This window comes from Dothidotthia symphoricarpi (assembly GCF_010015815.1).
Source record: "Dothidotthia symphoricarpi CBS 119687 unplaced genomic scaffold P153scaffold_11, whole genome shotgun sequence".
NCBI classification, from domain to species: Eukaryota; Fungi; Ascomycota; class Dothideomycetes; order Pleosporales; family Dothidotthiaceae; genus Dothidotthia; species Dothidotthia symphoricarpi.
This window is the reverse complement of record NW_022985018.1, coordinates 618,375-633,716: the sequence shown is the minus strand read 5'-3', so window position 1 is coordinate 633,716 and position 15,342 is coordinate 618,375. Positions and strand designations below refer to the sequence as shown.

At 49.9% G+C, this 15,342-nt stretch overlaps 6 protein-coding genes across 6 annotated transcripts; 3 read left to right on the top strand and 3 right to left on the bottom strand.

Moving 5' to 3' along the window:
* Positions 1-523: 523 nt before the first annotated feature.
* On the top strand, positions 524-2,665 carry P153DRAFT_367231 (amino acid transporter). Its single transcript, XM_033668220.1, has 2 exons — positions 524-1,995; positions 2,045-2,665. Exons 1-2 carry the CDS (start codon positions 803-805, stop codon positions 2,421-2,423), a joined length of 1,572 nt encoding a protein of 523 aa, XP_033523311.1. The 5' UTR covers positions 524-802; the 3' UTR covers positions 2,424-2,665.
* Positions 2,666-2,943: 278 nt separating this feature from the next.
* Positions 2,944-5,430, bottom strand: P153DRAFT_386125 (kinase-like protein; the record flags this gene model as incomplete). The annotated part of the gene is made up of 2 exons (XM_033670497.1): positions 2,944-4,244; positions 4,536-5,430. The coding sequence occupies 2 exons, from the start codon at positions 5,428-5,430 to the stop codon at positions 2,944-2,946; spliced, it is 2,196 nt and encodes a 731-aa protein (XP_033523310.1).
* Positions 5,431-5,599: 169 nt separating this feature from the next.
* P153DRAFT_317387 (uncharacterized protein) lies at positions 5,600-10,858 on the bottom strand. The gene is made up of 7 exons (XM_033665021.1): positions 10,589-10,858; positions 9,071-10,538; positions 8,337-9,018; positions 8,194-8,285; positions 7,565-8,144; positions 6,406-7,518; positions 5,600-6,348 (listed from the first exon to the last, which is right to left on the bottom strand). The coding sequence occupies exons 1-7, from the start codon at positions 10,698-10,700 to the stop codon at positions 5,692-5,694; spliced, it is 4,704 nt and encodes a 1,567-aa protein (XP_033523309.1). The 5' UTR covers positions 10,701-10,858; the 3' UTR covers positions 5,600-5,691.
* A 761-nt stretch (positions 10,859-11,619) lies between these two features.
* On the top strand, positions 11,620-12,841 carry P153DRAFT_291953 (uncharacterized protein; the record flags this gene model as incomplete). The annotated part of the gene is made up of 2 exons (XM_033663802.1): positions 11,620-11,738; positions 11,809-12,841. 2 exons carry the CDS (start codon positions 11,620-11,622, stop codon positions 12,839-12,841), a joined length of 1,152 nt encoding a protein of 383 aa, XP_033523308.1.
* Positions 12,842-13,069: 228 nt separating this feature from the next.
* P153DRAFT_386122 (uncharacterized protein) lies at positions 13,070-13,522 on the top strand (the record flags this gene model as incomplete). The annotated part of the gene is made up of 1 exon (XM_033670496.1): positions 13,070-13,522. One exon carries the CDS (start codon positions 13,070-13,072, stop codon positions 13,520-13,522), a length of 453 nt encoding a protein of 150 aa, XP_033523307.1.
* Positions 13,523-13,654: 132 nt separating this feature from the next.
* P153DRAFT_28247 (P-loop containing nucleoside triphosphate hydrolase protein) lies at positions 13,655-15,203 on the bottom strand. The gene is made up of 4 exons (XM_033663200.1): positions 15,011-15,203; positions 14,864-14,961; positions 13,969-14,812; positions 13,655-13,919 (listed from the first exon to the last, which is right to left on the bottom strand). The coding sequence occupies exons 2-4, from the start codon at positions 14,953-14,955 to the stop codon at positions 13,788-13,790; spliced, it is 1,068 nt and encodes a 355-aa protein (XP_033523306.1). The 5' UTR covers positions 14,956-14,961; positions 15,011-15,203; the 3' UTR covers positions 13,655-13,787.
* Between the last annotated feature and the right edge of the window lie 139 nt (positions 15,204-15,342).

The window sequence follows — 15,342 nt, the reverse complement described above, 5'->3', positions numbered from 1 at the left end:
TCGGTGCGTGGAGAACATCACATGTGCGACTTTGAACTAGCCACCGACACGTCACTGCCCCGCGAGGAATGTTTGTCAGGACTGTCTTTTTGGTTGCTCGCAAACACTGTGTGTTGGAGGTGTCGTCTTTTGGATGTTTCCTCTCAACGACGCTGGATATTGAGTACATCAGCATATGACTTATAGTATGCCGGGGCTATCCAACCTTTGCTTAAGAAAGATACGCGAGGCTCAGTTACTCGATGCTTGGTTTGCACTTTATCCGTACTTAGGCAGGTGGACATATTCACAGTGGAATGATCAGGAGAATGTTGGCCTAGGTGTCCTATGGTTTTGTTCAAATACCATGCTCTTAAATTGCCAAGTATTTCAGAACATTCTTCTTACTGTCCGGGAGGTTTGCGTTTTTCTCTCCTGATATCGCGACTCTAGCGCTAATAGGTACGCTTTGCCTAGTCCGGCCAAGCTCGGTGAACTTACCATCGAATTTTCCAACACTTACTATCACGACATCGACGTTTGCGGATTTTGAACAGCCACGGCATCTGGAGATGGAAACCGTTGGGTAATACGTTCATGGATGTAGTACTTGTGCCGAGCACGTCATCGGTATCCATCGGTATACACCGAAAGCCACCGAAAACTTTGCCATTACGGCGTGGCTGCGAGAGCACACACCATGTCTCGACGCTCTTGGGTGACATCTTCAAGGCTTGCTGACTGTCTGAGAATAGTATAAGGGTGTGCTCTCTCTTGGGTGAAGATGACCAGCGAAACATCTCCTCTCCGAGCATCTCCTGTAATGTCGGAGCTCTTCAAACACGGAGCTACGGCTCAGGCGACGCCCAATGACAACAAAGACTCCGATACTCCCCCCTCAGACCTTGATGAAGGTTCTTTGTTCAATGCCCGCCAGGCCAAGCGTCAGATTGGCGTTACCTCAGCCATCTTTCTCATTTTCAACCGCATGATCGGAACTGGAATCTTCGCGACACCCAGCGCTATATTCTCTCTCTCTGGCAGTGTGGGCCTCTCGTTAATCATATGGGTCGTTGGCATGCTGATCGCTGCTGCGGGTATGGCGGTGTATCTGGAATTTGGAACCGCTATCCCTCGTAACGGTGGGGAGAAGAACTATCTGGAGTACGTCTACCGCAAACCCCGGTTCCTCGTTACCGGTCTGTACACAGGCTATGTTGTCTTGCTCGGCTGGGCTGGATCCAACTCGGTCGTTTTCGGAGAATACATCCTCCATGCTGCCAATGTTGAAGTGAACCGCTGGAACCAACGTGGCATTGGTCTTGCCTGTATCACCACAGCGTTTCTCATTCATGGTCTGGCCTTGAAGTGGGGCTTGAGACTTCAGAACTTACTAGGCCTGATCAAGCTGCTGATTGTTCTCCTCATCGTCGTCACTGGATGGGCTGCGCTTGGAGGCGCACTCAAGATCGACAAGCCACACAACTTTGACAATGCCTTTAAGGGCACCACGGGTAGCGCATACGGTGTTGTTACCGCTCTGTACAACGTCATCTGGAGTTACATTGGTTACAGCAACGCCAACTACGCGCTCAGCGAGACCAAAAATCCAGTTCGCACCCTGAAGATTGCCGCCCCAGCGGCCCTAATCTCAGTTGCGGTCTTGTATATGTTTGTCAACATTGCATACTTCGCTGCCGTTCCAGCTGAGGAGATAATTGCCTCGAAGCGTCTTGTCGCTGCTTCGTTCTTCCGTAACGTCTTCGGTTCCGGGGCTGAGCGCGCACTGTCGGTCTTTGTGGCGCTCTCCGCCTTTGGCAACGTCCTTAGTGTTATCTTCTCTCAAGGCCGTCTCATGCAGGAACTTGGTCGTGAGGGTATTCTTCCTTTCTCCAGGCTCTGGGCCAGCAATCGTCCTTTCAACGCCCCACTCGCTGGTCTGTTCGAGCATTGGTTAGTGTCAGTAATTATCATGCTGTGTCCACCACCGGGCGACGCGTTCAGTTTCATTCTCAAGTAAGTTATCCTGCAACATTATGTTTGAAGATGTCCTAATCCCTCGCAGCGTCATTTCATACCCACTCGCTATCGTCAATGTTTTTGTAGCAGGGGCACTCATCCATCTCTATCTTAACCGCGACAAGTGGAACTGGCACCCGCCACTAAATGCTACTCTACCTGTCGCCATCTTCTTCCTGCTCAGTAACATCTACCTCGTCATTGCACCCTTTGTGCCACCTTCCGATGGCAATAACGTTTATGAGAGCTTACCGTACTGGTCGCACTGCGTGGTTGGTTTTGGGATCATTGCCGCAGGTGGTGTGTACTGGCTAGTTTGGGCGATCATCCTGCCAAAACTTGGTGGATACAGGTTGGAGAGAGAGGTCGTTGTTGATGACATTGATGGGTGGGAACGCCACATATTCAAGCACGTGCCGAACTAAATCAAGAGCTTCCCGTCTTACGGGTGTTTGCTGAAGTTGATCTTGATTTCGCATGTGAATTTAAGTTCTCGGAAAAGCCTATCGAGAACTGTATCAAAAAGATCCAACGACTGTACGTTATACATATGTAGACTTGAGAAATGCACGTTCCAACGAATATCGATATAACATCGATACGTCACAACATAAATAAATTTGTTTCTTGAAATAGCAGAATTGACTTAGGATGAGCGTTTGCTACCAGGCCTGATATACGGCAAAAAAGGAGGGGTTCTCTTACACCAAAGTATCGACAACCCCTGGTAATAACGCAATATCTATACCTCTAAGCTTAGTCAAGATAGTTGTTCATCATTGGTTCAAGATATAGACCTACTCGGTTGTTCTCTTCTCATGCTTTTATCTCTGCACCCTTTTTCTGGAGAATACTTTCTACGCTGCTAAATCTTTGATTCCGATCTCTATTGTGCTGCTTCCTACATATTTTTTCCCCTGTTTGTTTTCTAAGCCAATTCGTTCGTTATGCCCGCGTTGTATCTGCTGCTTCAAACGGTTCCGGTCCTGTATCACACGCTCCACAGCCAAGTGTGGAAAGCTTAGTGTTGAGTTCAGCCGCCGAAGGCCTTTGCTGGGGCGAATATTGAATCATCTCGGGGACCACGGCAAGTACATCTGTGGGAAGACGATCATCTTCAAGTTTCTTTGTCTCAAACATTGTCTGAAACCAAGTTCGAACAGCAGTAAGATTCGCGTTGAATGACGAATCTCCAGAGTCCGATGTGCGGGTGTCTGCAAGCCTCTGACGCTCGTTGCGTGACGGGTCAGAAATCACCGTGGCTAACATCTCAAGAAATACGCAACCTAGGGAGAAGACGTCTGCACTGAAGCCTCGTGTGTCCTGGGTCACAACCTCAGGCGCTGCATACCTGCGGGTGAAGGCTGTTGGCGAGTCGGTCTCGGAGTCCGTGGCACATTTGTACGCGCGTGCGATTCCAAAATTGGCGACGTAGATCTTATATGTATCACCATGTTTGCAAACGAGTAAGTTTTTCGGCTCAATGTCCATGTGCTTCACGTTCTTGCTGTGTATGAACATCAAGGAGTGTGCCAGGCAGCCGAAGAAAGTTTTCAACGCTTCGACACACGTACGCTTGCGCCAGGTTCCAGTCAGTAGAACATCTGTGTTCAAAACGCTTCGAGTGTCCAGTAACTCATCCATAAATTCATCAAGGTTCCATGGAGTTGCCGGGTACAGCATAATTGCTAGATCCTTCCGTAACGTGTATGTACCAACAACACGCAATACATGAAAATGTTGCAGTCGATGTAGATGCTCAACTTCCACGATGACCGCCTCCTTAGTTAGGCGTCGGGTACATCTGATTTTCTTGCGCGCGAGCCTGATGCGTCGACACTTAACGCTATCCACGATCGCTGTCGCACTATGTCCGAGGATCTTTTCAGTGGTCAACGGAATGCTTCCCTCATCCTTTGGATCGTACTCGACGTGCTGGCCTCGACCCGACCAGTTTAGCTCATACTGAGGATCTAGCAGTAAGCCACGAGATTTCAGATGATCCAGCCATCGACTGCTGAACACTGTGGCTGCTCTTGTATCCAAAGGCCCGCTGCTGATTTTGCAGACATAGGATTCCACCTGATTGAAGAGATATCTTACATCATACACATCGACTACAAAGCACAGTACACGTCGGGCAATAGCATCTGTGAGTACACTTCGCTCTGCGGACCCATCCGCAATCCAGATAATAAGATCGCATACTTCATGAGTAATCTCCTCAACGGCATAGGCGATAGATGCTACCGAGACGTTGGTTGAAAGTAGCAAATTCTTTGCATGTCGGGAGAATATACTAGTGAGATTGGCGCGATTTTCGGGTTGTAGTTCCAGAATTTCAGATACAATGTGCTGGATCCTGGCTGAAGGCAAAGCAGGTAAACCAATTTGGACTTGGGGACCAGAAGAACCATATAAGAGGTTGATTGGGATCGAATCTCTTGCTCAATTGGATGCTAAGCGGCGATTAAAACTTGGCGCTGTGCGGTAACTTGTAACACTACTTGTGCGGGCTGTAACGAAAGTTCGTGTACTTCCATTGGTGTGTACTCGAGGTATGTTATGATTGGACGCCGTCGAATTATTGGGACTGAGCCCATTCAACAAGTTGATGTCAGCAGAGGGTATGCGACTCGCCCGAGCATTTCGCGAATAGTCGAGGGAAGGTAGGTCGGTTGTCGACAACAGAAAGCTCCTATCAGGATAGTAAGATCGATCTGACATCTTGTCTGGGACAGTCGACGAGTCTGTGTCAAGATCATTCGGATCTTCAGCTGCCCGGCTCTGTAAGATATCCAAGCCGATTGAAGACGGCAACGCCCTGGTAACAATCCCCTTGTCCTCTCCAGCTTTTGCATCACCGCTTTCCAGCCCCACAGATGCGCTTCCAACTTCAACTTCTTGCTCCTTCTCAACTTGAACCACTAGCATTTCCGAAGACGTCACGTCTTGACTTTCGTCTTCCTCGACAATCGGTTCGAAAGTAGAAGCCATCCATGTATTTGTGTAGCCGTTTCCTTCAACAGGCTCATTCAGACTCGTCTTGTCGTGGTGTAAAATCCGCTCCGCCACCTCAGTACCATATACCTCTTTCGATGCCGAACCATCGTCGGCTTGCAATAACCTGGGTTCATGGTCCGGTGGATCCAGAAGACATTGTTGCCCCATAGGAGAAGTGGACCTGGTTGTGCCTCGAATATGCCATAGCAGATGGAAATGTGTCCTAAATCGTGCGTTGCACCAATCGCAGTAGGAAATTGGTACACATTCCTGCCTATTGCCTGAAATTTTCTCTTCCGTGCTCTGTAAGTGTTCTGACAACTTCACTTGGTTCCTGAATCGTTCATGACACCAATGACACCGATACTTCTTTTCAGAAGGTGAGCGTAGGAAGACCTTCAACGGGTCAAGCAGGAAGCGTTTGGACATCATGAAGACTCTAAATCATTTGGGGATAATCACACGAGGCTGATGTTGATTGAAAATCAGGTCGGCCGCGGGTGGACGGAGTCACGAGGCGCGTGCATATGCACAGCCACGGCGCCACCATGAAAACCATGTAAGTGGCGCCGACTTTCATCATTGCAGCTGAGAATCCATAGAATGGTGTCACCTTCCATTCAGTAAATATTGAAACCTTCTTTTTCAAATGCGATATACAAGTATCAATTTGAAATATCTTCCACACGATCACACCTCTGTACTCTCTAACCAGACTACACTTTTTGTGCCGCCCAATCCCATGTCTCCTATCCCCACTGTACTACTTCTTACATCTGGAACGACCATGACACTTTCCCCATAACTCAAGTAATCCATCTCGCAATTAAGCACCTCTAACTCCCCGGCATCGCCGCCTGTCTTCTCCTGGCCCGCCTCCTTCGGCTTCACCTTCGCACGAATCTCAACGTGTGGCAACAGCGCAATACCAGGCTTGAGAGGAATGAGAACGATGGGGTACTCGAGCTGCTCATCCTCCTTGGCGGAGAAGTGGGATTTACGTTGGCCGGCGATGAGCCAGGTTTCGGGGTTGGCGTCAATGGTGTAGACGAAATCCATTGCGTCGTCCGCGGAGGAGAGGTTTGCTACTGAGACAAGACTTTGGGCTAAGGCCCAGCGGCGGGTGTGGGAGATTCGGATGGTCGTCATAAGGGGCTGACCGACAATCGCGATACTACTCGCTGGAGAGGGAGAAGCGAGGGATAGTGATGCGGTGTGCAAGATGTGTGTTTGTGGAATGGCTACTGTTATTATCATGCGACGAGGTGGATACGGCGATAGGGGCGCAGAGGCTGGTAGAGGGGTCTCGGGGAAGGGCGCTTTGGGGAGGAGAATGGTTTTGTGGGTCTAAGTGGAATGTCAGTATGGTGGTCACATACATTCTATTACTGCCAAATAGCTCACCTCCTGCCATTTCTGTAACCAGGTTTGTGTGTCATCGCGTATGATGTGCGGTAGACTCTCAAGGCACTCTGACCAGCCCAAATTCTCAAATGCACCCAGATCAACTCTATCAAGAAGAGCAATTTGTTCGAACTGATATGGCAAAACTTGGTGTATCAGTCCGTTGACGAACGTATCAATAAGTAAACGGGATAGACGTCGAACCGGGCTGTCCTCGACGGCATTCGTGAATAGCTCTCGCAGTCGATCCAGTACGTCTTCGTCCAGACGTCGATATTCCACAGATAAAGACAAGCTGCCGGCCTTGGATTGTTGAGCTGGTGTCTGCTCAGACGCGTCGGTAGCCGTCTTTGTAATTTTGTAAGTGACTGCCGCTGGCTGCTTAGGAAACACGTAGATTGGTTCCTTCGATCTTCTCGGTGCGTGAACTTCAAAATCTTCTGAACCTTGAAGTGTTACATCGAGAAGCTCTAATGGAATCTGGTTCGCAGTCTTGATGTTGAACTTCGAGAAGAGAGACTCGTCCTTGAAATGATCGTGTACGTTCACATCCAGGGGAAGCTCAACCGGGATTGTGAAAGACGAGTAATACTGAAACTGACCGTTGTCAGTGTGGTAGTCTACCTCGACTTTGATAGCAAGATCTTGCAGGTCAGTTTCCATATCGTATGGAACTTTGAAAACAGCAGTTGAGTCGGCAGCCATAGTTCCTACGACAATAACGCCAGGACTAGGCTTGTCGTCGTCAATTACAACATCTCCCGAGGCTGTGCTTGCGTTGGCTGTTCGCAATCGCAACCCAGCCGATGCGGATTTCAAACGGATCTCTGCACGGTTGATATTGTTCCATCCGCTAGAACACTTGACCTCTATATGCCGTAGCTTATCGATTTGGATAAAGTGCGATAGGTAGGCTCGAGCTTGGAACGCTTCGGTGCGTGGGAAACACAATATCCTGGATTTCTTTGCTGCTTTAAGCGACTGTGCGGATACCGGAGTAACGATACCTAGAGGCGTCGTCACTTCAATTTTGGCAAAGGGCTCATGCGCAAACACGATCCGATTGGTTTCGAGAACGATTTTGTCAATCGTATATGGACCGATGGTGTTGATCTGTCAACCGTTAATCCTGTGTAGCATCCATGGAAGTGAGACATACGTTGCAACCTAGCCATATGCGATATAATCCCTTCTTCAACTGTACGGGACCCATACTCTCGAGCCAAATATCTTTTCCCTGTATAGGGTTTGCACTGACTAGTCGAACTTTGGCCGCTCGGATTTCTATCTCATCATCAAGAATATGCCGGAACTGAAGGCGCAATTGAAACCCATCTTTATCGTCGTAGTGGCGCACGTATGGTTCCACTGTGATGTCACTAAAGTATTTCGCCATTTGAATCGTTACATCGTAAGGGAGCTGTTGTGAGTAGTCAACGATTTCCTTCAACACGCCAGTCGTGTCGACTTTATCGTCATTCAACCAGTCATGGGGCATGTCAGTTATCTCGCTGGCGCTGGCTCGTTTGGAAGAAGTTCTGAAAGACATCCTGCTTGCAGCAGACTTGGCCAGCAAGTCTAGCAATGTCCGAACGTATTCGTCCTTGCGGTTGAGCTTTTTAAGACAATGGGCGTACATCCTCAACATGGTGGTCTCAACAGTGTTCCATCTGGTTTCTGCGAATATCGAAGCCATGCGCCCGAAGTAGGCTGCCGCTGCAGCAAAGTCGCCAAGCTCACTGAGACGTTGTTAGCATTCGTGACTTTACTAGCCATACAGGTTCTTACAATCGTAGCGCAGCCAGATCGCCAAGTACGCTTTCTTCCGATTTAATGTGACCTGCTACCTTGTAGTGCTGATAGATGAGGTCGCTCAGTGACTATATTAAGGTTATTACTGCTCCGCAAGGCAAAACACTGGATTTCCTTACCTCGTAGGCCCGTCGGAACTGCTCGATTGAGGAGATTGCGCCAACCAGAGCAACTGCCGAAACTCCAGCAACAGGCCCCATAAGGACTTCGTCTTTCTCTGTGTCCTCACTCCCATCCTCGGAGACTTTGCCCTCTTCATCGTCTAAATCCACGTCACTCAACTCTTTCGTCTGAGTCGAAGAGGGAAGAATAGCTGCCCAACCGATGCTCCAACCCAAAGATCTACCGACATGTTCGAGAAGCCGTCGCTGGATAGCAAGCAATTGCGCTCTTGTACCAGCCAAGTCGTGTAAACCATTCTTAGCCTGAGGTGAGAAGTTCTCTTGACTTGGAGCCGGGCGATCCTGATACTGGCCATTTTCAAATACAACTTGAGCACTCGCTATCGGCTGAGCATATGGAGGATCCAAGGCACCTGAGCGCCCGTGGTTCAAAGACGTCGAGCGAGACGGATGAACCATAGACTTCGGATCACCAGCACGGCTTTTCTGCTCTTTACCACGGCTTCCGTATGACTTCATTTTACCCGACGAGCTGCTAGACGTATTCTTGCGAGATCCCGAATTTGGCAAAGAAGAAGTAGATGTTTCTTGTAGCACTTGCTCAAGCGCGGCGAAAGTCCAAGATCGCACCATATTGTCCACGAGCGACTCAGGAAATGTTGTTTCGTGGGCTTTTGCACTACAAGTGAAATCAATAACAAGTTCAATAACCGCCGTGTAGGTTCGCTTACCCATGTATCAAGTCGTCTCGCAAAAGCCGCCCGGCAAAAGTGATGAAATTGAGTGCACGCGAACAAAGTTCGGCGAGCGAGATAAGATCCTCAGCGCCATAGAGATGAAGATCAGACTTCGTTCCGACAGAACTGTCCTCCACAGATCGCTGTAGCACACCGGCATTTTGTCGTTGTTGCAGACTGGCCGCAATGTCCGATCTAGTCAAATGCGAGTTACCCAACCTAAGCAGCAGCGACATCTGACGCGCGAAGATGTACACCTTGAAGTCCAAAATAGAGATGTTGTTGGCGAGTATCAACCCTCGATAATCCTTCTTTTGCGCGTTGACTGGTGTCTCGTCATGAAACTGTGGCTGAGACTCGTTGCGACTCTCCTCGTCCTTTTGTGACTGCTGCATTATCTCTATCGCTTTCTCGTATAGATCCTCGGAGTGTTTGAGCATAACGCCTCCTTGAGTGTCGCTGCCACCGTTTGCCTGATCGCGGATTACCGTATCCAAGCCGACTGAGAGCTCGTCATACCCAAGTAATGCATCCTCGACCAAGCCTACACTCTCGAAACCTCTTGCGAGTCCCTCTTTGAGAATGAAAAACGTGTTGAAGTTCCAGCCAGGAAACGAGCGTTGCGCATCGTTCTTCCGAATGTCTTCCTCGTACTGAGTTACACGTAGGTCAAACGTGAGAAGTATCAGAAGCTTGAACTTGATCAAAACATCTACCCACGCTCGTTCCTGTTCCTGAGGGCTTTCTGCAATAGGTGGTGAAGTGACAGGCGCCGCTGGTGGTAGCATTTGTGGCGGTACTTTTTCTACAGGCAGGCGCACTTGTGCAACGCGATCTGGCGCAGTCTTTGACACAATGTTGAAGTCCGCACGGATCTTTTCGAGAATTGTCGTCGTTCCGCGAGTCCATCGTGAGGCAGAGGTACCCTTCTCCTTCTCACCTGTTGTACTACTAGCAGACCCTCGAGGTTGACTTGCGGCCGGTGTATTAGGTATCACAACATGAATGATCATCCATTCGTAGGCATCGTGGTGATCCTGTGTGATCGACGAGCTACTTTGGGATGGCGGTGTATGGTCTTTCATCCATTCTCGCAACTGCTTGCGCGCGGTTCCCTTGTAAGTATCCGAATCATCGCAACGCAACAGAAAAATCTTTAGGTAGGGGGTTTGCCGAAGGCCTGGGATCTGATGTCGTCTCTCTTTCTCCTTGACAGGGGCCTTGGACGCTTCTTCGGTCGTTCGATTTGGTGGTTCCTGATCTCCTTGAGGAAGAGCTGATGTTGTTGAGTTTACCTCAGCGATGGAAACTGTCTCTTTGCTGGGTACAAGATCGACATGGAGTGAATCAATCGATCGTAAAGGCCGTGTAGGCGATTTCCAATGCAGATTCCGGAGTGGTAATCGAGAAGCCAAGTCGTCTTTGATCAAAGAAAACACTCCCGATGGGTCATGATACTCGACTGCAGTGTGTAAGCGTCGTATCCTTTGGACGTCTCGGGTCCATGCATACCCGTGACTTTGGAGCTGGATAGCCCATCCATCACCATAGAGTTGGCCGGTCTCGGCATAAAAGCATCCTCTGCGTCACCCAAGGCTGGCGCACCATTTCCAGCCACAGTCATCAAACACGTACGTCGGGAAAGTACGCAACTAAATCTGCAAAGGGAGTGGTGGGTGACGTTCGTTTGACCTTGTGGTACAAATGCCACGACGAGATGAACAGGCCAGAGACGTTAGCGCGGAGCTAGTCGTCGCTTGCAGATCGTCACGTGCAAGCCCCTCACGGCAAGGTTGATCGGGCACGGCTTACAGAGTACATGTCGTTTCTGACAGCCTGGGTGATATCATGGATCCAATGAGTCCCAAGTTTTGGTCATGCTCCGCCGCAATGCCTTGCGGGACCAAGATGATGCCTCGCATGGGGTGATATCGCATTCTTCGTATTCGTTTCAATGCTCCTCTCATTTCTATGCTCCTCTCGTTTAGTCGAAGATCCGAAGAATCAACCCAAGCTGCCTTACACTGTAAATATTATAGCAAATTGTGAAGAAGTTCTATCAGAACGTCATCAAACGATGCACCACAAAGGTGGTGAGCGGAGTTGAAGGATAGTTGATGTCTTGTCTATCCAGTTCTCTTGGGACACATACTCAGCCACAAGCCCCTTGCTTGCGCGATCAATCATTTCGATCAACAAAGATGATGTGATGGATGGTTGGTTTACATCCTTCCCGATAAACCGACAGTGATCTTCCTCTAAGCCACTCGAGGTGGCTTCATCCTAGCCCATCGTGCATGATCTTCTCAGTCACACAAGCACTGCCTCAATGAGGCGTCTCACAAGCACAACTTCAGTCGAATCCTCAAGTCCTTCTCGTATATCTCGCATCTCATGTGAAAGCCTGCGCTTTGTATTATAAGAATTCGGTCCGCTTTTATATGTTCGACTATGGGGAAACAACCTCTTCTTCCTTTCTCATCACATTAAGTTTCTGAACTCTTCTCTTCCCTCCTCAAAGCAGCTTCATCTCTCAAACAAAGATGGGAATGGGAGACTACTCTCCCGGCAGCAAATGGTACTACGCGCCAAACAAGATCGCTCCCATAATCTTCATCATCCTATTCTCCGTCTCAGGAGCCCTCCACGCCTGGCAAACCTTGTAAGTCTTTCCATCCTTCCATCCTTCCACCGTTCCACCAACAAGAACACCACCATCTAACACCCCCCAGCAAATACAAATCCTACCGAATGACCCTGCTCCTTCCCTGGGCAGCCCTCCTCATGATCTCCGGCTTCGCCACCCGCCTAGCCGGCGCCTACGATCCCTCCAACCTTACCTACGTCGTCGCCTCCACAGTCCTCATCATATCCGGCCCCCCTGTCTACGCGCTGATAAACTACTTCATCCTCGCCCGCATTCTGTATTACATACCCTACCTCGCGCCTCTGCACCCGGGCCGCGTAGCCACAACCTTCGTCGGGCTCGATGGCTTGTGCGAAATCCTGATTGGCAACGGGGCGTGGCGCATGGCGAACAGCAACTTGAGCGACAAAAAGCGGCAGGTAGGTGCGGATATGGTGACGGCGAGTCTGTGTATCCAAGCAACGCTCTTCAGCTTGTTCGGGGTGCTAGCCGCGTGGTTCCACTGGCGAGCAAGGAAGGCGGGCGTGATGAAGAAAGATATGCAGACTGTTCTATGTGTTATGTATGTGTCTGCGGCTATTATAACGGTAAGGTGTATCTACCGCATTGTCGAATATATCGAGGGGTGGTCGTCAGGCATCTATCGGAATGAGATATACTTCTGGATTTTCGAGGCGGTCATCATGTTTGTCAATACGGCGCTGCTTAACATCTGGCATCCTGGCAAGCGGCTCCCGCGGTCGAATTCTGTCTTCTTGGCCCGCGATGGCGTGACGGAACGGAGAGGGCCTGGATGGGATGACGATAGGCCGTGGATCGTGACTATGTTCGATCCTCTTGATTTGTGGGGCTTGGTTAACGGCAAGGATAAAAAGACGCAGTTCTGGGATATGAGTGATGAGGAGTTGGAGAAGAAGAGGCTTGAAAAGATAGAGAGTAAGAGAAGTGTGCTGGCTGGGCTTTTGGATCCGTTCCATCTGTTTGGTCAGAAGGGGTATGTCTCGAAGTATGTCGCGAGGAAGGAAGAGACTGGTTCGACAAGTAGCCAAGGGCCATTGAAGGAGATGCAGGCTGTAAGAGGAACGAGTGGGACACAGCATGCGAGGGAGAATGTGTGATGATTTTCAATGTTCTAGTATGTTGACTGGATTAGGTGTGCGGACAAAATCATCATCGACATGACAAACTTGAAATGCGTATTACTCTCTCCAGAAAACAGGCACAAGCATCTTCTTCCATTTCCAAGTTTGCCCCCCTTTCACATCATCACGCGTACTTTTCACAGGCAATCACGATCATCCATCACATAAAACTCGCTCCCTCCTCCACACCCACCCTGGCACAACATGTCTTTCATATCCTGGATCCCCTACACCCTCCCATTCGTTGGCCTCATCGTTTGTCTTGTATTCGCTGAACGTGATCGCGGACGAATGCTGAACTCCATACCCCTGCAAACCGGTCTGCCGCCACAAACCGACGACGAGAAACAGTATGACATGATGGTATCGCGGGTCATACGTGACGTGATGCGACCGACCGCTGAGCAGAGCACAACGGCGATTCAACATGATGGGGGTGCTGGCTCGCTGTTCACAGGTGTAGACGACATAACTTTAGTCAATGGGGGTAGGGATGAGGAATTTGACGTTCCAAACCAAGACGATGAGGGGAGTGTACAGATGCTAGATACCGAGTCTGAAGCAGAAGTGGAGTTCTTTGATGCGGTAGAGCATCAAGAGGACTATGAGATGGTCATCTTGAATGGGGATCAGACAGCAGCGGCGAGCAGATGTTGAATGGTGGTTTGATTGTAAGACAGGGAGTCGAGATGTCGAGAGAGCAAGAAGTGATGGATGTCGACGAACGGGTAGACGTCGTGGCAATTGCTGTTTGCCAAAGAAGAAATGACCACGCAGCGTGAGAACACTATCAGATATGGAATATCTCTGATTCTTCGATTCTAGCATATGCTGAAATATTTTTCCAGAAACGGAGGCGTTGTAAACAAATCAGAAACACCAAACGCCCTGCTAAATCCTATACGTGCGTTGTCGGGGTGTATCACTTTTGTTTTGACGGCATAATGAAAAGCTGAGGCTGCATGTTGATCTTGCAAAGGCGAGCAACACAGCCGGAGAGCTGGAGGAGCGTCTGCACGCCTTCGAGGATGCGCATGTGTGTGAAACCAATTTCCTGGATACTATGTCAGTATACTAAAGTAAGAGCAACCCTGAATGCATACCTTTATGAATTCCAGCTTTGCGTGCTCACTCAAGGTATCGATCGTCTTTGTGACCTTGAACATTGTGCTGATGATGTCGTGACACGAGTATCCGAGGTCCCACAGCTCTTTCAGCGTTGTCAAGGCATCGTCTATCTTCTGCTCGTGGCATGCCTTAATCATGGCCTGCACCTTGATTGGATGTGGGCTATCCACAACCCTGAAGACGTTGTCCCCGTTCAGAAAGCCAAAACCAGCATGTGTCGACTGTAGGTTGTTAATGGCCTGTCGCATGTCTCCCTCTGCCGAGAATACGAGAGCCGCGATGCCGTCGTCCGAGTATTCGACCTTCTCCGCTTCGCAGATTTGCATTACTCGGCGCACGACTTGGGCGTCGGTGAGGCGGGCGTAGCGAAGGATGGCGCATCGCGATTGCAGCGGCTCGATGATCTTGTTCGACTGGTTGCATGCAAAGGCGAATCTTGTTGTTGCGCTGTATATTTCCATGGTTCTCCTCAGCGCCTGCTGTGCACCACTTGTCATGCTGTCTGCCTCATCCAAGATGACCAACTTCTGCCTGCCGGGTGGTAGCGTGACCTTTTTCTGTGCAAAGCCCTTTATTCTGTTCCGTACAACGTCGATACCTCGTTCGTCTGATGCATTGAGTTCGAGCACTGCTTCCTTGTACGCGTCTCCGAGCATTTGTCGCGCGAGGCACAGGATCGAGGTTGTCTTGCCAATGCCAGGCATGCCTGAGATGATCATGTGTGGCATGTTTCCGTCCTTGGCGATGATCTTGAGGCGCTCAATCGTCTCAGTGTTGCCGACGACATCGTCAAGGTATACTGGGCGGTATTTCTCTACCCTTGAAGCCAGGGTCAGTTAAGACGCACTGCGAGATCTAAACGTGGCTTACCATGGGAGTTCGTAGTTTGCTCCTCCGACTGCATTGGGATTGGCCCTGACACCATTGCCGGCGGCTGCTTTCGAAGACTCTGCTTTCGCCATGGTGTGCTGTATTTATTGGTTGTTGGTTGTGATGGAGGGGCTGACGCGCTCTCACGGCTCTCACGCGTGCCGTCAGTTCCCTTCTGGACGCGTCGCACTAAGCGCTTAGTTGGGCTTAGTGTCAAAGTGGCAATCACGTGCACCAGCATGCGATCGACGAGCTTGACTCGACGACACCGTATTCCCGAAAGGAATCGGCGGTGTCCTTGGGTGACGTCGAAAGGAAATTCCCCCGAGACATGGGCAGTGAGCACCGCACCGTTCCCAAGCGGCGAATCTGACCGACACTCCGGATCTCTCGGGTCTTCACACAGTCGAACATGTGTCTTGAGCCCCACACACACCATCCTAACAGCCAAGGCCTGCGACGAGCAAAGAGCCTTTCGT